This window comes from Pezoporus wallicus, unplaced genomic scaffold (genome assembly GCF_028554395.1).
Source record: "Pezoporus wallicus isolate ANWC-B61680 ecotype Strahan unplaced genomic scaffold, APGP_CSIRO_Pwel_v1 contig_2393, whole genome shotgun sequence".
Classification (NCBI taxonomy): Eukaryota; Metazoa; Chordata; class Aves; order Psittaciformes; family Psittacidae; genus Pezoporus; species Pezoporus wallicus.
The window spans coordinates 217,801-244,003 of NW_026636903.1; the positions used below are offsets into that span (position 1 = coordinate 217,801).

Genomic DNA, 26,203 nt, shown 5'->3' on the forward strand with positions numbered 1-26,203 from the left:
TTACCAACTTCCTTCTTTGCTACTACTCTAACTTGTACCAGTACTTCACCAGTGTTAGTAATGGAAAGAGCATTTATGTAGACAAATAGCTGACGTTTCCAACAACCTATGATCGAAGAATATAAGATACTATGACAAAAACACCTGAAGCACATCTACAGTAGCACTTCCAGCCATATGCAAAGCATTTTAAATCTCCATTCTGAAAAGCCAGAGGAAATACCTACACAGTCCAAGCATCAGCTCCCAGTATAACTAGATTCTCTCAACCCACAGGCTCAGACAACAGACTTGTTCTTTGCTTACAGTACTGTGTAGTTTACAGGGTATGGAGGAGAAGATAATATGCTGAGTGTCTTTATTAAAACAAAAGTACATCTGCTCTATGGGGCCACTTAAAACTGGCAGGACATTCTTTTTATGGGAAAATTTGACCTGGTGTCCTTGTGCAATGCTTGACTGCTGTACTTCATAAATCCTACATGTGTAGTTATCAGCATTTTATTGTCCTATGGGACAAAAGACAGTATACAAATGTCAGCTTTACTACTACTATAAATGTATACACAGACATAACTTTTTAATGTCACCTTTACTCAACTGGTCTTTACTCCCACAGCACATGAAAACACTGTACGTGATTATGTCTTACTGCTCATAGAACTGTGTACTTTACTAGGGATTTAGACTTGGAAACACTTCAGATTAAGAAGACCACTGAGAGTCCACTGAGAGTAACACACTAAAATGTTTTCATAGGGTCAGTACTTAAGCATTTTGTTAAGTTCATTTCCAAAGCCATTTCATTAGCATCACTGTCAAAACTAACTTAGCCTAGTTCCAGGCTGGAACTTAAAATATACTGTATATTATTTTTGCAATAGATTGTAGCAACTGAAGGCCCAATTTATTATTTTTTTCCTTTTCTTTTCTCTACATCTGCATGGAATGTGGTAAAATATTTTGGGATTGTAAAAATGGAAGGGGACATGCACATACATATCACCCCACCCCCCCCCCCCCCCCAGTTCAAAAAAAAGTTAAAATTTTCAGTGAAAAGTTCAGAATGTAACGTAGGAACAATGTACCGAATAGTGATTTTTCTGTTATGCTGGAAATCTGTGCTGTCAGTATAGCATTACCTTATTCAGATCAGGTCAATCTTTGTGGAATAATGTTCTCAAAAAAAAAAAAAAATCTGTACCCTGCAATCAATTCAGTAAACAATTTTTATTGTGATATAGTAATAGACGTAATCTTTAGCTTATACTAAAACTTGAAGTGATTCTCAAGCACGTATAGCCCATATGATTCATGACTTCTTTCTTTTACAGATCCTGACTTCACTTACCTAGGAGGTATTTTAAATCCCATCCCAGGTCTAGTATTACAGTAGCAATTTCTTTATACATTGAATTTTAAATTAATATTCTGTATTTGACTGCAAAGTATATCTTCTCCCTAGACTGCCAGTTTGAGCTCTCAGGAGCTGATGGAATAGTACGTTCTAGTCAAGTAGAACAGGAAGGAAAAACAAAACCGGGACAAGCAGTTGACTGCATATGGACAATTAAAGCTACTCCAAATGCTAAGGTGGGCTTCATTCATATCATTCAACATATAATGAGTTTCCAAGTCATTAGTAACAGGTAATAGTCACTAGCTGTGATTTGCATAATGTTTCACTTTCAGTGAAACAAATTACTTATCAGTACCTTAGGAAATCCAGATAGAGGATTGCTCCTGAAATTAAATTTATAGAACAAGTCCACAGTCTTGTCTTCCTATTATTTGAAACTTAAAATACAAAATAACGAGACACTGTTCAAGCAACAATTTCCAAGGGCGTTTGACTTGTACTCTGGTTTTGTTGGAATATGGCAGGCAAAGATGCTAGCTATCAGCTTTGATAAATTTCCTTAAATCTTGATGCTACATTTAAAAATTTTGCCTCAAGCATTTCTATTGGAAAATTTGGTTTTATTCAAAGTTAGAAGAACACGAACCTGCTACTCCCAAGTGTAATTCACAATCCAGCACCTTAAACCTCACTTTCAGCAGTAGCTTTAGCTAAAATGAAAAGCTCTAGCTGGAAGCAGCTGATGAATTGTCACTCGTTCTTTTCTGACTTAGCTATAGGATCACACCCTCTTAAAATGACACAATAAAATTTGCTAGAGCTTTTCTGCCCAAGCCCTAAAGGGGCATAGTAGCTTTTCAAGCCAAAAGTCAGCATACATTACCTGGGTGCCTTGTGTTTGTGATTGTGCCTACAGAACTAGAGACTGCTTAGGAAAAGCACCACTATCATGCTCATTAAAAACAACTTGAGCTTTATTGTTAGGGAGAAGGATAAAATTCTATTCATAATTCCAAATATAACCTGTGCAACAAAAAACAATAGCTATGTGTTTCAGAGACATAGAATGGTTAATATAACTTAGGAGTTGCACTGAAGAATACATACTGTTTTCTCCATATAGTATACACATTTTTCATTTTGCTCCTGTATGTGTATTAAAGCACGTATCTCTGCTTGTATGTACATAAAAATTAAAAAATATTTTGAAGCAGTAGCTGCCAAGATGACAAACCTACTCTATGCCTTCTTATGTACCCCTAATGGTTAACTAACCAGTCCTGTTAACCAACTTCCAAATTAAAAGTTCAAAACCAGTAACCTAAAAGATGGTAGTAAGAGGACAAGACACGAAAGAAACTAAAACTTTATTAATATATTTGAGCCTTTGAGGAAGTGACTCAACTCCCAGGAGCCCTACGCTAGTCTAATCAATAGTAGCAGTTCTTCCAGAAACAATAATAAAATCATTTTCACCCTACATTGCCACTTGAGTGCACCAGGTCTTATGCCTAAGTATTTTAATAAATTATTGAATGTTGCCAGAAGGCAGAGTTATAGTTTGGTCAGTCCTGCGATTAGATCAGCATCCTAAATTACAGACCTAAAACATTACAGAAAAATAACTCTTAGTATTCTGAGAGTAGCTTCTTAAGCTTCAATTCTGGCAGAATTATGATGATAAGATCCATTTGATCTGATATGATGCACTCTCTTGAGTAAAATAAACATAGACATTTTTAATTTCCTCAATTTGATTTTGTAATGAAAATAAATTTTTAAAACTGACACAACTGCAGCAATGAAAGGACTTTTGAAATCTGTGTAACAGATGTTTACACATACAGAGAATAGTTCTACTAAAAGTGTCCTAGTTTATTTTTAACTTCCCTTGTAATTTCACACCAGATACATGAAGTCAATCATTAAATGAAAATACCATCTCTCAGCTCATATGCTAGCACTTAACAGTTCACACCTATGTTTGTGAGATAAGACCTCAGTGGAAGACAGGTTCTCAATGCAGGTGAGAACAAGGACAGCAGGAGTAAAAAAAAAAAAAACTGAAGAAAAAATGTATACTGAAAAATAACACAATAGTGAGATGAAGCATGAGATAATATGACACAAGCTGCACCTGTTAATAGAGTGCAAGGGGAGACAGAGCTGGCAACCTGCCTCTGGAAAACACTGGAAAGGAGAAGTCAGGATGTGCAAGTATTGCCTTTTCCTGTGCTCACTATTTTACCATGTTTTCAATACAGCTTGTTAAGTGTGTTTTTTGGGGGGGAATATTTTTTTATTTCGCCACACAAAGTTCGTTGGTTTTGTGTTAGTGAATTCTTTACAATTCTGTTTCAAAAGACTTTGGCTGTAGCTGAGGTTGTAAGGGAGATACAGCAAAAGGGCAGGAAAAATAGGTAATATGAAAGTTGTAAGCATAGTATTAATCGCCCTTCCCAAATCTTTGCACGCGAAGCCAAGCCATCAATCTACTGTTGCCTTCCCTGCTTCACAAGCGAAACAAGAGCTGGAGATTTTTGTCATTAGGCAGATGCATGAAAAAGCATACTGCCCAAAAGGTCCTTAGAGCCTGTAATAACAGCCTGAGAGGTAGTTGTAGGCTGTACTCACTCAAAATACATCTGGTCCACGCCTTATCTGAGAAGCATGCTGAAGCGGAGAAGTATCTCTTCTCCCACAGAGCAGGAGACCTCTGCTTTCACCTGGATATATTTCTTCTCTGTCAAAATAATGGCTATCTGAGGAATTTTTGAAGTTTAAGGATGACCTTTGCAGCATGTCTAGGTGACAGAGTTACACGGCTCATTTAACTTCCCCTAGCATTTTGAGAATCCAAACACAACCATTCCAGAGATTAAAAAAGCCTGTGATTTTTCATGTAATTCTAGCTGAATTACAATCTTGCATAAGTTTCTTGCTCCAGCAAAATAAATTGTTTATTTTCCAAGTGCCACGTTGGTCTTCCAGTTTCCTTGCTGCATATGTTCTAACACATACACTGCCCTCTCTTGAATTAGATTCCTGCTTTTAGAGGAATTGAGAGTGGTTTAGCTTACTAGCACATCCTAGATAGACAGCCTTTACTTTTCTTCTGCTTCCATTTTTATTCAAATGACTCCTGACTTCATGGCTTGTGTCTTCCATAACAGTGCTATGGTTCAGTAATTAGCTTTCATTCTGAAGCAACAAATTTTAATTTCCGTGATTTTTCTTCAGAGCCTTTCTGACTAAACTCCTTCCCTCATATTTTAACATTGTTGTTAGGAGTTAAAAAAGAAGAAAGGAGAACAGTCAAAATACCATTAAAATTATTTCAGCAAATTTATGTGTTTCTCATATCTCTTCTAAAGTAATCGGCTGCGCATGTAACAGAGCTCTTTAGGGCTTTCTTCAGCAAGTGTGTTGGTTTTTACCTTTTTTTTCCCCCCAAGGGGACTAGAAATATTATCAGAGTAAATTATTAAGTAAACATTGTTTTGGGGAGGGTTGAAGCAAAACAGACGCTTAAACTTCAAGTAATACTCCACATTTACATTTAAGGTGAAAATGTAAGCTTAAAAGTGCTGTGCATTGGGAGTTACACGTGTTTAGGGGGACACAACATCTCCAAGATTTGCTAAGACTGTCTTTTCTGTATTACTTTTACCAGAGACATTAATTTTTCTTTTCTAACAGATTTATATGCGATTTCTCGACTATCAAATGGAGCATTCAAATGAATGCAAAAGAAACTTTGTTGCTGTGTATGATGGAAGTAGTTCTATTGAAAACCTGAAGGCAAAATTCTGCAGTACTGTAGCAAATGATGTCATGCTGCAGACTGGGACAGGTGTGGTGCGGATGTGGGCAGACGAAGGCAGTAGGCTAAGCAGATTCAGAATGCTATTCACTTCATTTGTGGATCGTAAGTAGATTTTAAAGTGTCTGTTCTCCCTAGTACTTCAGGAATTTCAGGAAAAGCATCAGCTATATATTATGCAACAGGAACACATGAAAAGATTGTTTCCTTTTCCTTCATGTACTGGCATCTAAATTAAATACTTGCTTTATTATAGTTAAAAGCATGGTTTCTGAAGAAAGGCTTTCCTTCACTCTTAGAAGGTTTATTTTTCATTTCAAGTCAGTAATAATAAAGCCTTAGACTATGTCTTTCTCACAAAGAGTTATACAAATGAGCACAGACTTACTTTAAAAAGACAGCAGTGTGACTTAAGTGTGCTGTCCCACTAGCCCTCATCTTCCAGTTCCCTGCCAGCTGCCACAATAGGCTTTTCTCAAGCCCACACAGGATGTTTAGAAGGCTAGGGAACACATGTAACCCCACAGTGTCTGGAATTACCTCCAGTTTCAGATCTGGAAGTACATGCACTCCAGCTACACCTAAGCTGCTACCTCCTTCTCAGCTGCACCTGACTTGGAGCAATCCCACATGTGCTCCCTTAGCAAAGTCCAGTTGTGTTGCACAACCATGAATAAGCAGTTAAATTCAAACTATTTAAAAAGGTTATATTAAAAGCAGAGCTGTAAATGCAAACTGGATTTCTGTTTGGATCTGACAGCCTGGGGTGGAGATAGATTGTCTTTATTCCCATTGTAAATGAATATGTTTCTTAAAAGTGTGCTTTTTGTGAGATCTTTAAAGTGCTTTCTCTCTGATCTGCCTGGAATATATTGCCTCTCATGTTTACAAAGGACAACATCATCCATATTGCAGAACCTGAAAATAAGTGGCATCTTCAGGACTAAAGCAGAATAAGTTCAGAACTGCAGAGCAGATCTGTAATGCATGGAGAGAGCTGAATAAAACTTATCTGCCATTTCAGGAAATCAGACCTATGCTTATGCCAAAGGTTTTCAAAAGGCTCTGCTTGAAGAATAAGTAGTACAGATCTGCTCTCAAAGAAATACCTTTTTTGACAAAACTAACATGTCTGTGGCTTGTCCTGAAAGGGACGCTGGTCACCACCTTGCAAAAAAGTTTAGGTTATAGGTAACAAGTGCATTTTATATTCTGTTCCATAAAACAGTAAAATTTTAACACAAGCTAAAAGTTAGACTTTAGAGACTTAAGAGAAATAGCTAATTGCTTGTGTTGCCTAGATGGAGTAATAAACAATTTCATGGCTCAAACTAGTCTATTATTTAAGCTACAAGAGGCAATTTAATAAAGGATATTGTGCTAAAAACTGGTGCTTACTGCAATTCATAACTTGCAAATTTGAGAACTGCTTTTCCAGTAGCATTTCTGTCCATATAATTATTGATATTAGTGGTAGTGCAAGTTAATCCAGTTTTCAATCTAGAAAATGCTATGAATTTTGCCAGGGAAATTATCCGTTTATATCACAAATGCTGGAGTGGGGTTGGGTTTTTCTTCTGTTGAAGTTTTGGGGGTTCTTTTTGTGGGTTTGGTTGGTTTTTTTTTTTGAGTGCAAGAGGTTGAAACATTAACTACTCCTAAAGCTAGATAACTTTGCCAATGTACAATTTTAATGCAACTCAAATGTCACTGGGAGAAGAAAACCTGAAAAGGTGTGTGGTTTTTTTTTTATTTATGTTCTAACTTGAGATACCATCTTTATTGGATAGGGTAATTGAAAGGTATGTGTCCGAAAAATGTTTCATGTATTTTTAAATTATCTAGTGATAAGCAATTTTTCTAACTGAGAAAAAAAAAGTGAATCTTTGCTTATTTTCAGGTCAGTAAGCTATTTTTCTTTTCTACTTTACTAATGATTTGTAATTATATGAAGCTAACCATGAAAAACAATATTTCTTAAATGACTTACATAAATGAACTAATTGTGCATGACAGTCACCTAACACACACCTAGTGCTGTTTGCAGATTTGACTAATTCAGCTAATAGAAATGTTAAAAATCCATGTATTTGATTTGTGGTTCAATTCAGTACATGAATAATGCTAGATACAAAGAACACTGTGAACACTGCATCAGTCTTAGGCAGCTGTTATGAGCTCAGCTACGTCCTTGAAGCTCTGGAATGGAACCAGTCAGCCCTTGTGACTTGTAGATTTAGTAATCCCCAGATAAACAAAAGGAAAATCAAGTCTGTTTCTCCTATCTTTATGAACTTGTGAAAAAAGCTATACCCAAAAATGTCAAGGAGACTACACAGAAATGTAAAATAGAGACTGTGCTGGCATATGGAGAAGCAGCAACAGAATGCATCATCCAAATATATGAAACAAAGGAAATGTGTCATACATCATAATTTTTCCTCTGCCTCCAAAAGAACTACAACTTGATACAGATCTATACTGGAACACCAGCAGATACACATGGATCCATGACAACCACTCTGGACACAAATTTCACAGATCCACCTTTATGTCAGTCAGGAATACTTCAGTAGGCGTTATGGCCTATTGCATACATAGCCTTTTTAAGCTATTCTGTTTAAATGATGAGCCTATTTATCCTTTACAAAGTAAAACCTGTGCAACCTTTCTTTCCAAATTCAGGAGAACCTACCTACTCCTTTTTCTGTCACTGAGGCTCTGAAGCCTCACAGAAGGAGTGAGAAGTGCTTTATTCAGGATTAGTCACCCTCCTCTGATGCACTCTTTGGGTTTTGTATTGTTTTTCAGAGAATCCAGACTGCTCAAGAGTAAATTCTTCCTATGAAATCAGAAAGAATATCTATCTACCATATATCTTTAATGTACAACTGACTTCACTCATAATAGACATTTATATAATAAAAAATACCACATTACAAAGACAAAGAGAAAATCAATATTTTGAATAGTGCCCACAATTCATAAAGAATTCCCCACACATATTAAGTAACATGCTGAAAAGAATTATTACTATTTTTTAATTATTTTTTTTTATGTAAAGGAGCTATACCAAATGTTCACAGAAACATAAAATCTTTAGGGCAACTTTCTAGTTAATTTATTTCTACAAATTTCTAACTATATATAGAGAAATAGATAAAAAGGTAAACTGTACTCTCACAATCCCTGCATTAGCTCTAACAGGAGGATCTAGGAGCTTTGATTCACAAGCAAGAAAGACTTAGATGCCTCCAGTTATTGAAATCTCGTGCAATTACTGAAACAGTCCTCCACAAGCTGAAATCTGATTTGCCTTAAGATATTAATGGGCTCTAAAATGCATATGTTCATGAACTGCTTCACAACATCTGCATAGCAGATGCACAGCAGACTGAATAAATACATAACTGGGGATGAACATACGATTTTTAAGTATTTAAAGGCAAGTATTTTAAAGCAAAGTATTAAAGTATTATTTTAAAGGCAAGTATTAAAGCCTTCTTCCATTATCTGTGATATGTGACTATCTGCTACTCATTTTGAGCAAGAATTTTTTTTGTAGCATTGATAATGCCCTTGCCAGAAATCATATGACAGGAGTAGATCATCCAATAGTTAGTGATTTGCAAGAAAAGTGTTAAAAAAGGGATTAAAAATGAGTATGCATGTTTAAAAAAACCAAACAAACAAAAAACCCACAACAACAAAAATACCCAACAAAACACCACAGGAATTTACTAGTTCTATTGCTGTGCATTGATTACTGAAAATTCCTGATGTTTTCTTTCTCTTCTCTTCTGCAGCTCCCTGCTCAGGCAACACTTACTTCTGCCATAGCAACATGTGCATCAATAATTCTTTAGTGTGCAATGGCATTCAGAACTGTGCATACCCTTGGGACGAAAATCACTGCAGAGGTGAATATTATCCAAAGTATAGTCTTTGTCAGCTAGGCTGGTCAGTTTGTCCTTCAGGAAAGTCATGAAATCACTTTTTCCTGGAAATATGCTGAAGACAGCTATTCTACTAATCTCAGAAAGTTGTTCCAAATGTTTTGTTTAAACTCAGGAGACGTGCAGGCATCTTGAATATTGATCCTGCTGCTTTATATTACTTCATCTTCAGCATAAAGTATCTTATTTTAAAAGGATGTTGGCTTGATAGGAAATCGAATTTAGTATTTGCCATGTTGCAACCTATCCATTTCTGAACTTTAAATGAAGCCAAGATTGTAGGGACAGGTAATATCTTTTAGAGAAAAAAATACAGAGCTTGAAAAAGACAGACAAGCCTTCAAGCATAAAAACCCTGTCTCAAGCAACAGTCTTCAAAGAGAAAAACAATTTTAAAACACTTGTTTTAAATTGTTAATCACAGGATATCTCAGAGTAAATGCAGCTGCTGCATATGGTGTGAGAACGGGTAGGAAGAATTGGTTAGGAAGCAGGAGTGATCTTTTATGGAAAACGGACAGATGTAAATCACTGCTTTTAGAATACGGGGCACAGGAGTATTGTTTAAATCATCACAGCTACAGGAAAAATGTGTCTCAGTATCAGGTTTTGTAGGAGAAATTCTCATGAGGAAACCTATTCTGCTAAACTGCAAATATGTTCATCTGTGCTGCAACAATCACTGAATTTTCAGAGTTGAAACAAAATAAATTTAAGGTCAACAGTTTCTCTTGGTAAAAGAAAGCAAGAAAAGAGCACATGTGAACAGGGTTGTTTGCTGGTTTGGGGATTTTTTTTGACAAAGAATGGCATAAATAGGTCTGCACACATAACTCCAGAAACATTTAAATACTAACTCCATTTCAAAGAGAAATCGACCCTGAAGGAAGGGTCAAAACCTTCTTTACAGAAAATCTTGAAATCAGATGGCTTTTCAACGCACGAATCCTGCTTAAATATTTAGTAAATATGTCTTAAAAACCTTACTTTGAAATTTCATTTGGGGCAAACAAATAAATACACATCGCTAATAAATACTCAAATGCAATGTATATTCTGGAAGCTTTCCAGTTAACAAAGCTGATCCATAACTCCCAAGTTTTCAATGTAAAAGTGAGCTCCTCCAAACAATGCTTAGCTTTGTTAATATTCATTATTCCCTCTAAAGTGCAATTTCCAGATCTCTTTCCTATCTTTACCAACCATTTTCTAGAATCTTGCCTGGAATCCATACTTCACTCACATACTGCAGTATTTAAAAAATGAATTCCATTAAAACCGTGTCACAGCATGAAGAAAATGTCTTTCGCAGTATTTGCAAATTACTGTATATGGTGCTGAATAACCTACCATGCTTTGTGCTGAATACAGTCTAAATTCTGCTGTAATACTTGCACAGCAAATAATGAAGAGACAGCTGAAGACTGGAGCTGTATTGCCAGTGTAGGCAGACTGAAGAGAGGCTGCTGTAACCGAATAAGCAATATCTAGCCTTAAAAAGAAACTTCTCACAGTTGTGTAAAATTTCTGGCAGCACCCAGAGTTCTCATGTAGTCCGTACTGATAGCTAACAAAACCTGAGCATATTGTGAACTAAGCCAAGTAGCACAAAAATTGATAGGAAAGTCAGTTGTGTGTTATTTATTTAAACAGGCTGAAGAAGACATTGCCTTTTGCATGACAACTTTTTCACCAGAGAATTAAGAAACTTAGACACAGATGAGAAAACTGCCTTAGTGCATTCATACCTCCCACAGTGTACGGTAACACTGAGATCTAAGCTAGGCATGTTTAAACCATGACAGCAGGAGAAGGGACATATCCTCCTTCGTGTTAAAGATACAAGTGTAACTCAGAGTAGACAGTCAATGCTCTGAAGTAGAACTGTATTTCACACATAATTTCTTACTAGCCAACTCCTTGGGAGTCTGTTTAGTATACGGATTGTTTCAAACAGTATAGGGTGGTACAGACTCTCCAAGCACTGTGTGCAGAGTACTTAGGTGCATACCAGGAGCCAGGTATCTGACCATAGTGTGCAACATTTAGGCTACTGTATTTTCTTCTACATAGTCTTAAATGCTTTCCTCCCCCAGAAGAGGATGTTGCAGAGTCTCAGTATAGAATTCTATAAAGTCCGCTAGGACAATCATAGAATCACAGATTGGTTTGGGTTGGAAGGGACCTTAAAGCTCATCTACTTCCTATCCCCTGCAGTGGGGGGCTGCAGGGCACTTTCCACTGGACCTGGTTGCTCAAGGCCTGTCCAACCTGGACTTGAACACTGCCAGACAAGTACATTTACAGAACTGAAATCCAACTGGAAAAATTTAATCTTCAAATACAAATTTTTAGTATGAAAACCATCTTGTTCTGATGCTGCCATGTTGTGTGTTTCATATGAAGTACCATATGATTTAGGTTAGTTTGTCTGTGCCTGTTCTCCCCAGCCCATCTTTTTTTTTTTTTTTGTGCATTTGACTTGATTAGTGGACTGTTAAAACTGGAATACATCTATGCTAAAGCTCCTTGTATTGAAAAAGATATAACCGAATTCCATAATAGACAGTCATTCAGTTTCCAAGAGACATAAAAGCAAATAGTACAGTCACCTTCATATCATTATTATGATAATAGATTTCCCTTTTACAGAAAAAAAAAAAAACATTTTAAATCTAGGTTTCCTTCTACTGACTTCAATGGGAATGTTACCAGGAGGAGTAAAACATGGTAAGATAAACATCATCTGTAGCTGTTAATTTAAGCCTACTTGTACATTTTGGAATATGAGCTGATGGATAGAGTTTCAGGCTTGAAGCCACATCCCAGCTGAGTCAGTCTACACTGGCCACAGAGTTCCACCCGCCACTGAAATACTGTGTAGGGGCCACTACTACAGACAGATAATTAGACTTGCTGAACAAGGATGATAAATCTCATTGACACACAGATTTAGCCTCCAATGCCAGTAAGTCATTCCATTAATACAGCACTTATATGGCAATCACAGTGCAGCTTGCTTTGTCTTAATGCATGATCAAAAATGTGAAAAATCATAATATCATGATCCTCATTTTTTCTTTGCAGAAAAGAAAAGAACTGGATTGTTTGAACAAATTACCAGAACTCATGGAACAATCATTGGCATCACATCAGGAATAGTTTTAGTACTTCTCATCATTTCAATTCTAGTACAAGTAAAGCAGCCTCGCAAAAAGGTTATGGCTTGCAAGACTGCATTCAATAAAACTGGCTTCCAGGAAGTATTTGATCCTCCACATTATGAACTGTTTTCACTACGGGACAAAGACATTTCAGCAGATCTGGCAGATTTATCAGAGGAACTTGAAAACTACCAGAAAATGAGACGCCCTTCAACAGCTTCCAGATGCATTCACGACCATCACTGTGGCTCCCAGGCCTCTAATACAAAACAAAGCAGGACAAACCTCAGCTCCGTGGAGCTTCCCTTCCGCAATGACTTTGTGCAGCCTCAGCCAATGAAAACATTTAACAGCACATTCAAGAAAAGTAGTTACACTTTCAAACAAGCGCATGACTGCCCTGAGCAAGTCATAGAAGACAGGGTGATGGAGGAGATTCCATGTGAAATTTATGTTCGAGGAAGAGAAGATGCAGCACAAGGTTCATTATCTATTGATTTTTGATTTCCTAGTGAAGGTGGTGTCAGTGTCTACAAGATGCTTGTGTACAATGACAGTATATATTAAAAGTGTATTATATGCAGCGTGTGAGATACACATGCTTTTAGCTTATTATATTTCATTTTAAATAAGTCTGCATAAGTAATTCTTTCTGAGAAATGGTGGATTTCCCCCTGTCTTCCCAAGATACTTATCTAGTGGAGGAGTAAGACAGACTTTGCATGGAAATTATAAATAAAGGATATTGGAAGAAAAAACCCAGCAGTTACTAATCACTGAAGACTGAAAAAAATGATTACTATTCTCTTCCTTATCTAATTTTCTCTTCTTTAGGCGTCTGCTTTTCAAGACAATTTTAATACCTCAGTTACATAAATAAAAGTGCACCACACGTATGTCAACATAGGTGTCTTACTGTATTTGTCAAATTGAAAGTAGTGTTAAGTGCCAGTTAAGAATCAAGAATAGTGTTACAGCCATGTTTCATCTTGCCTGCTATTTATATTGCCTTTAATTGTTAGTTCCTCACTCTGCTTTGTGAGAAGTAGGTGGAAAGGATTACTGCCTTTTAAAATACTGAGTCACATGAATTTTAATATATTTGAACATATGTAATTTTGCAGCTTGTGGTTTAAACGCAAGTTAAGTACTCATGTTAGTCTAGATGCAGACTTTCACAGCAGTATTTTTTCAAGAAGGTTTTGGATTTTAAAATATTCTGCCATGTATTACAGATCCATATGGCTCACTGATTTCACAGCTCTGTAGTTAGAAAACAATTTTGTTCCTGCCTTTTCCAAGTACTGTCATAAATAGGCTGTACTGTACATTTGTTCCTTAAATAGCTTTTTCCTCCATATTGCAGCAAATCTTCCCTACTGAAATCAGTGGTAATACTTTTAGCTCATGTCCTACTTGCCTGAAGAGAACTACTCTGAGGTCTGTGTGACTACCAGGTACATGAAGATACTGGAGATAGAGAAATCACAAAGCAACTCTTAATTTACCCTTGGATCATTTGTTACACACCTTGATTCCACTTGCAAAATTGCACATTTCATACCTTTTTTAATAGTGGTTTAGACCTAATTTTAGAATTTTTACAATATAAAAAACTTTTAAAAATAAAATAATTCTCATTGTGTTTTTAAACTTTTTATACAGTTTGATACTGTACAGACTATCTATTGAAACAAAATCTAACAGCTGTACAGCAGGCTTGTTTCAGTGTCCCTGTTTGCAGCTCAAAGTAACATGCAGTGCCTGCTGTGTACATTGCAGTTTGCCAAGAATACTTAATATGACTTCTACATTAGCCTACACTTTAGTCCCTGGCTTGTTTAGGTTTATTCTGGTATTTCGTTTTCAGGAAACCTTTCACTGAAGGTGACCAACCAGCATGTACTGTGCATATCCTTTATTTACAAATGTATGTAAAACCATAATGCTTGCTGTGCTATTGTACAAAAAAAAAAAAAAAAAAAAAAAAAAAAAAACACCAAAACTTTAATATATAACACTAGTAACTGAAAAATCTTTCCTTTAAAATAAAAAATTAACAACAGCTGTATTCACAGATTTCCATAAGAATGATTTTTTTAAATGTATTTGCAAATGCTTATAATGCAAGAAATGAAAGGGGGAAAAAAGAAAAAAAAAGAGGATTGAGGGAAATTGCGTACCTCCAACTCTTCCCAATTTAAAAATTAACCCAGTCAGATGTCTAGAAAAATTTAATTTGAAGCTCAAATATCAGACCCATAAGGCTGTATCCTGGTGTCAGTTTTTGTGCTGGTCCCAGAGTGTATGTCAATTTGAGAGAATGAAAATGGGCATTATTTTTAGATGCACTTCATGCAGATGTGTTAAAAAATCTACTTGAGTTGACAATTTTTGAGTATGTAGTTAAAACATTTCTTGATAGATTTAGTTTAATTCTCATTGATTTCAGTAATAAATATTTCACCACAAGTTATATGGTACAGAATGTTATTTGTGACAGTCTGTTAATTCTGAATTCTTTCTACAAGAATACGCAGTTTTACACAGGTCATTTTCATCCATATAACTCTTGTAAGTGCTAGGTGTGCATGATTAAGTTTTCTTTGAGGTATATTTGTTCATGTGATAAAAATAATATGATCCCTATTCTTTCCTAAGTTATGTTGTCTTTGAGCAGTATACTGTAACAATAAAATAAATAGCAAGCCTGCAAAGCCCAATTTCATGGCGAAAAGGGGGAAAGTTCTATTGAAGAAGTTCCCAAATGGCCCGAATGATGTTTCAGTCTCTGTTGTAACTTTTTGATTACATGGTCAGAACACGGCTGCTTTCGGCAGTTTTTATACCCCAGAGAATAGAGGTGAGCTTACGTAGCCAGTCATGTATTCTGTGCAGAACTTTTTCCAGTGTCCAGAAGCCCAGCTCTATAAGCTTCTCTTTCCCCACTTCCTTGCTGTGTAATAAGGGTTTTTTGGTCTTTAGGATAAATAAAGACCAGATACTCCTGCCTAGTTAACACCTGGTCCCTAGACACACATGGACCAAGAAAAGGCAAACAGCATTAGTTACTTTTTGATATTTATAATCCATTTGTCTTAGTAGCTTAGACATCAGGCTATGGAACATGAAGAAGATTTGTTGTGGATGAAAGTTGTAGAAATAAACCTACAGCCAAGACAAAAATAAAAGCAACTAAGAACCATGGTGCTTGAGAGTTCTGTCAGGATAGGTCTGAATTTACAGACATGACATTAGCAGTACAGGAAATTCAGACTTGTAAGTGACTCCAAAATGTTTCATAGAATTGTAGAATAGTTAGGGTTCGAAAGGACCTTAAAATCATCTAGTTCCAACATCCCTGCCATGGGCAGGGACACCTCACACTAAACCATGTCACCCAAGGCTCTGTCCAACCTTGAACACTGCCAACAATGGAGCATTTACTACTTCTTTGGGCAACCTGTGCAAGTGTCTCACCACCCTCACAGTAAAGAACTTCTTTATATCTAACCTGAACTTCTGCTGTTTAAGCTTAAACCCATTCCTTGTCCTATCACTAAAGTCCCTAATGAAACATCATAGAATCATAGAATCCCCACCAGCATCCTTGTGGGTCCCTTCAGACACTCAAAGGCTGCTATGAAGTCTCCATGCAGCCTTTTCTTCTCCAGGCTGAACAGACCCAGCTTTCTCAGCCTGTATTCATGTGCTCCAGGCCCCACATCATCCTTGAGACCCAGCTCTGGACTTGCTCCAACAGTTCCATGTCCTCATGTTGAGGACACCAGAACTGTACACAATGCTCCAAGTGGGGTCTCACAAGAGTAGAGGGGCAGGATAACCTACTTTGACCTGCTGGTCATGCTGCTTTTGATGTAGCCCAACACACAGTTTCTGAGCTGAAAGCGTGCACTGAATCTTGCTCATGTTAAGTTTCTCATCAACCAACATCCCCCACTCCCTTTCTGCAGGGCTGCCCTGGATCAGTTCTCCATCCATCCTTTAGCTGTGCCTGGGATTAGCCCAACCCAGGTGCAGGACCTTGCACTTGGCTTGGTTGAATTTCATCACCCCACCGCACAAGCGTGTCAAGGTCCCTCTGAATGCCATTCCTTCCCTCCAGTGTATCAACCGAACCACACAGCTCGGTGTCATCAGCAAACTTGCTGCGGGCGCACTCAATCCCACTGTCCAAAGATACTGAGCAAGACCTGTCCCAACACCGATCCCTGAGGGACACCACTTGTTACTGGTCTCCAACTGGACACTGAGCCATTGACCACAACTCTTTGCGTGCGTCCATCCAGCCAGTTCTTTATCCACCGAGAGGTCCATCCATCAAATTGATGTCTCTCCAATTTAGAGACAAGGATGTTGTGTGGGACAGTGTTTAATGCTTTACACAAGTCCAGATAGATGACATTAACTGCTCTACCCCTGTCCATCAGTTCTGTAGCCCCATCATAGAAGGCCATCAAATTGGCCAGGCAGGATTTCCCCTTCATGAAGCCATGCTGGCTGTCACCAAGCACCTTGTTGATTTTCATATGCCTTAGCATGCCATCCAGGAGAATCTGCTCCAAGATTTTGCTAGGCACAGAGATGAGACTGACTGGTCTGTAATCCCCCGGGTCATCCATTTTCCCTTTCTTGAAAATGAGGGTTATGTTTCCCTTTTTCCAGTCGTTGGGAGCTTCACCTGACTGCCATGATTTCTCAAATATGATGGCCAGCGGCTTCGCAACTTCATTTGCCCGCTCCTTCAGGACCCGCGGATGGATCTCATCAGGACCCATGGACTTGTGCACATTCAGATTTCAAGATGGTCTCGAACCAGTTCCTCTCCTACAGTGGGCGCAAGGTCTTCATTCTCACAGTGCTTGCATCTGCCTCCCAAGACTTGGGTGGTTTGGTCAGAACCTTAGCCAGTGAAGACCAAGGCAAAGAAGTCATTCAGAACCTCAGCCTTCTCCAAATCCTGTGTAGCCAGTTCTCCTGAGAACTTCCTGAGGGGACCTACATTCTCCCTAGTCTGTTTTTATTTGCAATGTACCTGTAGAATCCCTTCCTGTTATGCTTAATACGCCTAGTTTAATTTCAGCTTGGCCTTAGCTTTCCTAACCTGGTCCCTAGCTTCCCAGACAACATCCCTGTACTCTTCCCAGGCTGCCTGTCCTTGCTTCCACTTATTATAAGCCTCTTTTTTCATTTGAATTTTCCTTAGGAGCTCCTTATCCATCCAAGGAGGTCTCCTGGCCCTCCTGCTGCACTTCTAGTTGGAACACAACACTCCTAAGCTTGTAGCAGGTGATCCTTGAATATCAACCAACAGTCTTGGCTCCCCTTGCCCTCCAGGGCTATATCCCATGGAACCTTACTAAGCAGGTTCCTGAAGAGGCCAAAGTCTGCTCTCTTGAAGTCCAGGCCAGTGAGCTTGCTGCACGATCTTCTCACTGTCCTGAGGATCTCAAATTCGACCATCTTGTGAATGCTGCATCCAAGGCTGCCCTGGAGCGTCACATTTCCAACAAGCCCTTCCCTGTTGGTGAGCACGAGGTCAAGCATGGCACCTCTCATTGTCGGCTCCTCTATTACTTGCAGAAGGAAGTTGTCTTCCACACAATCGAGGAACATCCTGGATTGCTTGTGCCGGGCCGTACTGTCCTTCCAACAGATGTCAGGGTGGTTGAAGTCCCCCATGAGAACAAGGGCCTGTGAGGATGAGGCTTTTTCTATCTGTCTATACAGTGCTTCATCCACAGGTTCTCCTTCATCAGGCAGTCTGTAACAGATCCCCACAGTAATGTCTCCCATAGCTATATTCCCTTTAACCCTGACCCACAAACTCTCTGTGGACTGCTCCCCTTTCCCTAGACAGAGTTCCATACTCTCCAGCCTATCCCTAACATAAAGGCCAACCCCTATCCCCGCCTGCCAGGGCTGTCTTTTCTAAAAAGCCTGTAACCTTCCATTCCAACACTCCAGTCATAGGAGCCATCCCACCATGTTTCTGCGATGCCTATTATATCATCCTTGATATTATATGATTCTTGAATATCAATCTGCAGTCTTGGGAGGCCCTGCCTTCTAGGGCTTTATCCCTTGGAACCTTATTGAACAGGTTCCTGAAAAGGCCAAAGTCTGCTCTGTTGAAATCCAGGGCAGTGAGCTTGCTGCATGCCCTTCTTACTGCCCTGAGGATCCAAAACTCGACCATCTCATGATCGCTGCTGCCAAGGCTGCCTTAGAGTGTCACATTTCCCACCAGCCCCTTTCTCTTGGTAAGCACAAGTCATTGGTAACAGAAACACTAATTTATACTTAACATGCATGATAGTGTCTTGTTATGAAAAGAGCTGTCACTGACTCACAAGAAAAGCTGCTTGTCTTGTGAACACAGAAGTTTTGAAGTCATTCAAATACACTTTGTTCTGTTTTGTACTTGGTACAAAGAATTCTTGGCATTAGTAGCAAGTCTTCTAAATGAGAAAAAAAGGATTGCCCTATTTTCAAATGAATTTAGTAATTAAAAAAGGTTATAAAACAATGATCATAATGACATTTAATTTTCCAAACTATGTAAGTATAATCCTTTATCAAAAAGCTACCAACAGCAAAATAATTTCAAAAAAATCCTAGCATCTATACCTGACAAAATAAGTCGCTGCTTGAAACAGAACAACTAAATTCATGTGGATATACTGAAACATATCTACAGTTGGATGTTCCTGTATGGTCGATCTCTATATCTGTTCACAGTAAAACTCAATCAAATCTGTCTATTTTTACATGTCCTTACTTCAGTGTTTATGTTGAGCCCTATGATTACTCAGAAGGTCTGTAGATTGTTCACCAAAACAAAATTTCAAATCTACAAAAGCCTGACGATGTTGATTTAACATTTTTTTGAGATCATACAGTTAGAAATGAATATTATTTATAATGAGGGAAAGGATTTTAAAAATCTTGTGGTTTTTTTTAGTTGATTCATGCCTTGAAAATGAGTATTTCTATCATCTATCTCAATCTAACAATATAAAGCTACTACCTTTAAGAATTCTGTTCCTGTAGTTTCCAATCACAATCACTGTACAGTGTAAATCCCCGTATAAATGCACAAATAAGTTACGTGTCAATGTGCTCTAATCTGTGGTTCTGTGTCACCATGGAACTCCAAGTTTATTTTTGCATTCAAATTCCTTTGCTACACTCCATTTTAGAGAATCAGCTTAATAAAAATCTGTTTTCCATCTGTTCAATAAATCACCAGGACATTTGTGACTTGTCAACTTATTCCCTCTTATCTAGCTATTGAAGATAATCTACCATTTACCAGATAAAACAACTTAATTTTTATAAGCCTGTTCTTACAGAGCTAGGCTGAGCGAGAAACAAAGAAAGCGAGGTCTTTTGAAGTCTTTTCATTACATCACTTAATTTATGTCAATAGCTGGTGAATGTGGTCAGTGTACTTAAAGGATGCACAACATACCATCTTCTCTGAACAATTGCTTCTCTCAAACACAGATTTCCTAGATGTCTTTAAAGTGTTAAATCTTATTTCATAATTTGATTGTTTTATATGTAGAAATATATTATGTACATCTTATAATTAAACTCAATGTACATTATCGCCTATGTAAGGGTTGTTTCTGTCATCCTTCCAGATGCATTTAGAAGCAATAATAATATCGTAGCAGTATTTATCATTAAAATACAACATTTCAGAGCTTAAGCATTATCTTAATTTCTGAGTTTATACTGCAGCTTATTTTTCACCTGAAAAGAAACAACAAGGAAAACTCAAAGCTCACAGGATTATCTCCTGAGCCTCAACTGAATATGGCTAAACTGGAACAGAGTACATCAATGTTCTAATACTCAAGGTTTAGTATTTATGTGGAAGTAATGTAAGAATTAGAAGAGCATATGTTTTATGTGAGAGGGTTGTTTGCCCTTGGTTATCACACTGCTCATAACACTTGTCTTTAGTAATTACTACATTTGCCTGTGAATAACACAGGAATCCAGATCTAAGCTCCCTTTCAGTTCCACCGCAAAGCACATCAAATTGTACAAAAATTTTAGGAAGTTATTTGCAGAGTCAGAAGAGGAATTGAAAATTTAAAATTGTTTTAAATACAAAATGGATACAGTAAAATACTAACCACTGGACATTTCTGATATAAAGTTTAACTTGCCCGTCAACACTCTCAAATTATTCTCAAGGTAATAAAGCACTCAATTCTACCTAATCAATATGCTAGGTTACCTCATGTCAGTAAATACCCTTAATACTCCTAATAATTTGGAAGAAGCCAGCTGTTAGTAATGAAGTTGAGTGGATAGCATTCTCAGTTACTACTGATTATAATATTAAAAGATGATTCAATGATTAATGGGGGAGAACAAAGCAGGAAAATACTCTCAAAACAATTATGAGAATAAGAGATTCTTAGAAAGACAAGTTAATAAATCCCAATTGTCTTAAACACTGTAATGAATCTTCTATTTGTAAAGAACAGACAAAGTACATAAGCAGTACCAGTCATTACTAGCTCTCAACTGTATGTTTAATAACCCAACAGAGCAATGGAAAACCTGAAGCAAAGCCAAATTATTTTTATTTTTCTGTAGTAATGAAAACCAAAGAGATCTAGTACAGTGAAGAAGTTTGTTTTGCACTTCTCAGGGGCAAAAGGTTCTTACAGGCCATTTCATCTTGGAACATGATTACATTTTATCCTTAATAGTGAAGGGAATTCTGAAATATGCAAGAACAGTACAAAATATCTATGAAAATTTCAAGTGTGTAGTAAGCAAATAAAAAAGTAATGGATACTTAAAATAATCTTAAACATTAGGCAATATTTAGAGTTCTGCATGATTCTTAAGGTTATATTTTCCCAGATATTTCATTTATATCTGTTTTGACAAATTTGAAAAAACAGTTTACTGTACTGCACTGTCAGAAGAGGAGCAAGGACAGACATTAACATAAGGGAAACACATTCTTCACTCAGACTAGCAGAATCTAAACATGATTTATTTTTTATTAATTGTTAGAACACACACATATTAAGTTGCTTGGGTTAACCATATTAACACCATAAGATGAAATGTTCTCTAAAGTAAGCATGTGGATTTCTTGCCTACAAAGAGCTATAATAGGTAGGTTTAAATATTGCATCACTTTGTTTAAATTATGAAATACCTGGGTTTAACGCCAATTTATGAAAGTATCCAAAGCTACATTACGTGCATTCATGGAATAGTTTACATTACAGCAAGTTGCCAGATGTTCAACATCAGGATTTACTGACAACATTTCAGCACCACCTATAATGCTACCATGGTACAGTTGGCCAATATGAATGCTCAACAACAGAAATAAAAAGCACAAGCCCAGCTCTTTTTCTGTACTCTTTCCTCCCCAGGAACACAGCTAAAGGCTATGTCGAGCTGTTCTTTAGCAACAGTACCAAACAGGGAGCTCAAGCTCACAAGCAGCCCTCAAGGCCTAGGGGAACATTAGTGAGAAATAGAGAGATCACAGAAGGTATTTCTATATTAATTTTCTTATTCCTAAGAAGTTCATGCATCATTTGAAAACAAACAGGAATACACAGAGTGATCAATGGAAAAATAAGCAATAGAATCCAGTTTCATCTGAAATGAAAATGGACATCACAACTTATCCTTACCATAGGAGTACACAGAAAGTAACAATGCCAAAACCACAAAAGATAAGGAACAGTCACTTCAGACTTTGGAATATCAAAGAAATAACACACACATACATTCCCTCCCCAAACACAAGTGAAAAGTTTTCTTAATAAATCCTTGAAGTTGGTTACACAGCTTGTACAGGGAAAAAGAGATAATAATAACAACAATAATAAATTCCTTTAAATTCTGACTTATTCTGGAAGGAGGAATGATGCCTCAATTACACCCCTACCAAAACAGAGACATTTTTTAGAAAATGGTTTCACTGAACAGTAGTTCACTGAATTGTTACACCAATGTACGTTTGAGACTTTGAAATCAGGGGGCCAAACCAGAACTGAATCAAGAAAAAAAGTCGTATGCTGTGGCCCCTTGACAATTGTATTAATGATTTTTCCCATCTCTGACTGTGGAAAAATAATTTATGTATCGAAATTCCTCATTCTACTAACAAGACTTCATTTAGCAAAATTATATACCTCGCTTATTTCATTAGACTGCTCACAACTTACAGTGGTCAAAATGAGAGCAGAACATTCTTTACAGCCTGATAAGCATTCAAGTGAAAAGGTTATGTTCCTCCACTAACACCAGCTAAAGCACACTGGGGGCAACATGACTAAGCAAAGAACATCATGAAAAACTTACTTGCACTGATGTGATGTTCTAGTAATAACAGATACTAAGTCATAGCATTAATATGGGAGAAGAGTCTTATCTGTCAAGTGCATAATTAAGATACCCATTACATTAGCGGACTCAGAAATTAATTAGTAAAGGTCATTAATAAAGGTGAATTTATGTATGTGACTTTTTACAACAACTATTTCAACACTTTCAAGATTATTTTTGTCTGTAATTTTTAAGCTCACAACTATACTATGATCAAATACCAAAATCATACTGATGTAGCATTAACTGATAGAGCATTAGCTTTTCTGTCAGGAGTCATGACTTTTTTTCCTATTTCTACCATTGTTCGCTGCATTTTCATGATTTAGTCATTTCAGGTCAAGTGATCCAATTTGTCAATGTTACAGGAGACTTGGAAGGTTCTCCTTAGCGTTTTCAACTTTAGACTGCATTGTGCTCCTGAAACAAGACAGTATGCAGATCACTGAAAAGAAACTGCATTTTTCCTTATGGTATTTTTGTCAAAACCAAGACTGTGGCAATTTGTCAGAGCTACTTTTCCAGCACGTGGAACAAAACAACAACAAAGAGAAGGATTAAAAAACCACATACCAATAACTGCTTTATTTAGACTAGATGGAAGGGAAGGAAGAACTCCACCAACACACAGAAGTTTGACAGTTACCAAATAGCTAACCATTTTCCACTTAAAATGTATGACTACTGCCTGCTGTCTCTGATCAAAGTGCAATCGCTGCTCTCATCCATGCTTAAAAAAAAAAAAAAAAAAAAGAAAATTGTAATTGTTTTGTGGCATGTAAGCAACAAAGAGGAGAAAAAAAAATATCTTACCACAATGTCTCTTTCATGATGCAAGGCATGATGCTTTTAACAAGTCTCTATTACAGGTAGAAAACAGTTAGTTTAAAGAAACAAAAAGACAAATCAGTTGGGAAAGTAAAAGAATATCTCCTTCAAATTAGATTTAAAACTGTCCAAAGTGAACAACCAAACAGCAAGGCAGTAAAGATAACTTTCTGCCAGAATATTAAGGTGTCTGAGGGTCCTGCTAGTTCTCTCTACTTTTTCTTTTATCCAGATTCTGAAATATGATATTTCAGGATTTATTTAGTAACTTATGTTTAGATTAAAAAAAAAAAAAAAAGAAAAAAAAGGAAAGAACTATCCATGCAAAACTGCAAATACATCTAATACATTTTGACACCCAGAGGGACCTTGATAGCCTTGTGGGGTGAGCTGATGCCAACCTCATGAAGTTTGACCCTGCCAAGTGCAAGGTCCTACACGTGGGTCAGAGCAATCCCAGGCACAGCTACAGGTTGGGCAGAGAAGAGATTCAGAGCAGCCCTGCAGAGAAGGACTTGGGGGTGTTGGTTGATGAGAAAACAAACATGAGCAGCTTCAGTATGCGCTTGCAGCCCAGAAAGCCAATCGCATCCTCAGCTGCATCAAAAGGAGCGTGACCAGCAGGTTGAAGGAGGTGATCCTGCCCCTCTGCTCTGCTCTTGTGAGACCTCACTTGGAGCATTGTCTACAGTTCTGGTGTCCTCAACATAAAAAGGACATGGAACTGTTGGGACAAGTCCAGAGGAGGGCCACAAGGATGATCAGGAGACTGGAGCACCTCCCGTATGAAGAGAGGCTGAGAAAGTTGGGGCTGTTCAGCCTGGAGAAGAGAAGGCTGCGTGTAGACCTCACAGCAGCCTTTGAGTGTCTGAAGGGGCCTACAAGGATGCCGGGGAAGGATGCTTCATTAGGGAATGTAGTGATAGGACAAGGGGTAATGGGTTAAAACTTAAACAGGGGAAGTTCAGGTTAGGTGTAAGGAAGAAGCTGTTTACTGTGAGGGTGGTGAGGCACTGGAATGGGCTGCCCAAGGAAGCTGAGAATGCTCTGTCCCTGGCGGTGTTTAAGGCCAGGTTGGGCAGAGCCTTGGGTGGCATGGTTTAGTGTGAGGTGTCCCTGCCCGTGGCAGGGGGGTTGGAACTAGATGATCTTAATTTCCTTTCAAACCCTAACTATTCTATGATTCTATGATTCTATGATTAGTGTTAGATCTTTTCAAGTTGTTTGAAACCAGAATAACTGGCATTGTTATTGTTATAGGAGTGATGCTGAAAGTAGCTATTTGTCAGCATATGAACAGGTGATGTTCATTATTCAGGTCATGTTTTTCTAGAGTAAATATTTGTAAGCAAATTACTGTTTGCACTGCCATTTCCTGGCCAAGAGTACACTCGTGTAATCTGGTTATGTCACATTCCTCCCACTTCTAATGGGGATGATATTAGAAATACCAAAGAAAAAAAATAATCACAAGGCATATGAAACTATTTTGACCCAGAAAGGAGAAGAACAGTAACGAGAAAAACCTGTTGTAAAGCAGAGGCAGCTAAAAAAGCCAGGTGAATTGTGTTTCCTTTGTCTTTCAGAAGCAAAAAAAAAGCCAAAACCCACCAAAACCAGCAAAAAGTTGGGGAAAAAGAACAAACATCTTGTCTACAGCATCATCGAAAACTCCAGGCTTTGTAGTAACTTTGAATTTTTATTCAATTTAAATAACAGAATTCCATAAAGGTTGGAATGGTCACAGAGAATGCCAGCAAGGGTTAGTTACTATAGTTGATATTAAATTGAAGAATCTCATTTTTCTATCTTAAATCCGTTCAGCTGCTGGGTTGGTTTTTTTCTTATGCTCAGATCCAGCTCATCTATGGTCAAAGTAAATATCACATGGGAACACTGCACAAATTTGGGTGGTTAGTAAACGTATGTAACATACTACACTGGAAACTCATTACAAAATTTTAACTGGGATCTTTCCTACGCATATCTTGCTCCCTTCTCTCACACCTGACTATAGATGAGGATAATGTCTACAAAAGCATTTACTTTGGAGTGAAATATTTCATTACAATTGATTGATAGTATCTATCAGCAGACAGCCACATGCCAGTGCTTTCACTCAGGATAGTCATGCTGAGGCAGCACTTTACACAGGGCTGTTCCACAGGTGTATGGCAGCTGACTAAGAAACCTGTGAAACACAAGGTTGCCTCCAGGTACCACTGGTTTGGTACTGTTACATTATAAGGCAGGAAATGCCTGCCTATATCTAATGCCCAGTAATCTCCTCAGTTGAAAGTAAAAGAAGCAGTTTCAGAAAGAAAGTAATTTATAGGTTACAGTACTAAACAAAACATATAGTCCATTCCCTGGAGAAACAAAGCCTGTAACACTTCAAGAAAAAAGCATCACAGTAATGGATTATTTAAAGGCTCTAAAAAGAGCTTGCTTTGAGGGGAACTAAGCAGAAAATTAGAGAAAATGAAAACAAAGACTTCATTTATACCTGTGGCTATGAAAACAGATTAAAAAAAAAAAAGGGAGATGAAAGGCTGCAAGTTCCACTGTTGCTTGTCCTGAGCCACCATGGGCTCAAAAGGCCAGACACATATTTTTGCTCTCAGGGAAAGAGAGGGCTAGAATAGAAATCCTGAACTCCAGAGATGAT

The 26,203-nt window shown here is 37.6% G+C and overlaps 1 protein-coding gene across 3 annotated transcripts in view; it reads left to right on the top strand.

Moving 5' to 3' along the window:
• The window catches only part of NETO2 (neuropilin and tolloid like 2), a 30,747-nt gene extending 16,493 nt beyond the window's left edge, over nt 1–14,254 (top strand). For 2 of the 3 annotated variants that reach the window (XM_057402197.1, XM_057402199.1), the window contains 5 exons: nt 1,335–1,379; nt 1,466–1,593; nt 5,060–5,288; nt 8,990–9,103; nt 12,227–14,254. In XM_057402197.1, coding sequence (XP_057258180.1) covers nt 1,335–1,379; nt 1,466–1,593; nt 5,060–5,288; nt 8,990–9,103; nt 12,227–12,807 — 1,097 coding nt within the window. In that variant the 3' untranslated portion in view covers nt 12,808–14,254. The remainder of the gene's footprint in view (nt 1–1,334; nt 1,380–1,465; nt 1,594–5,059; nt 5,289–8,989; nt 9,104–12,226) is intronic. The other variant, XM_057402198.1, reaches the window with a different exon arrangement.
• Nucleotides 14,255–26,203: the final 11,949 nt, after the last annotated feature.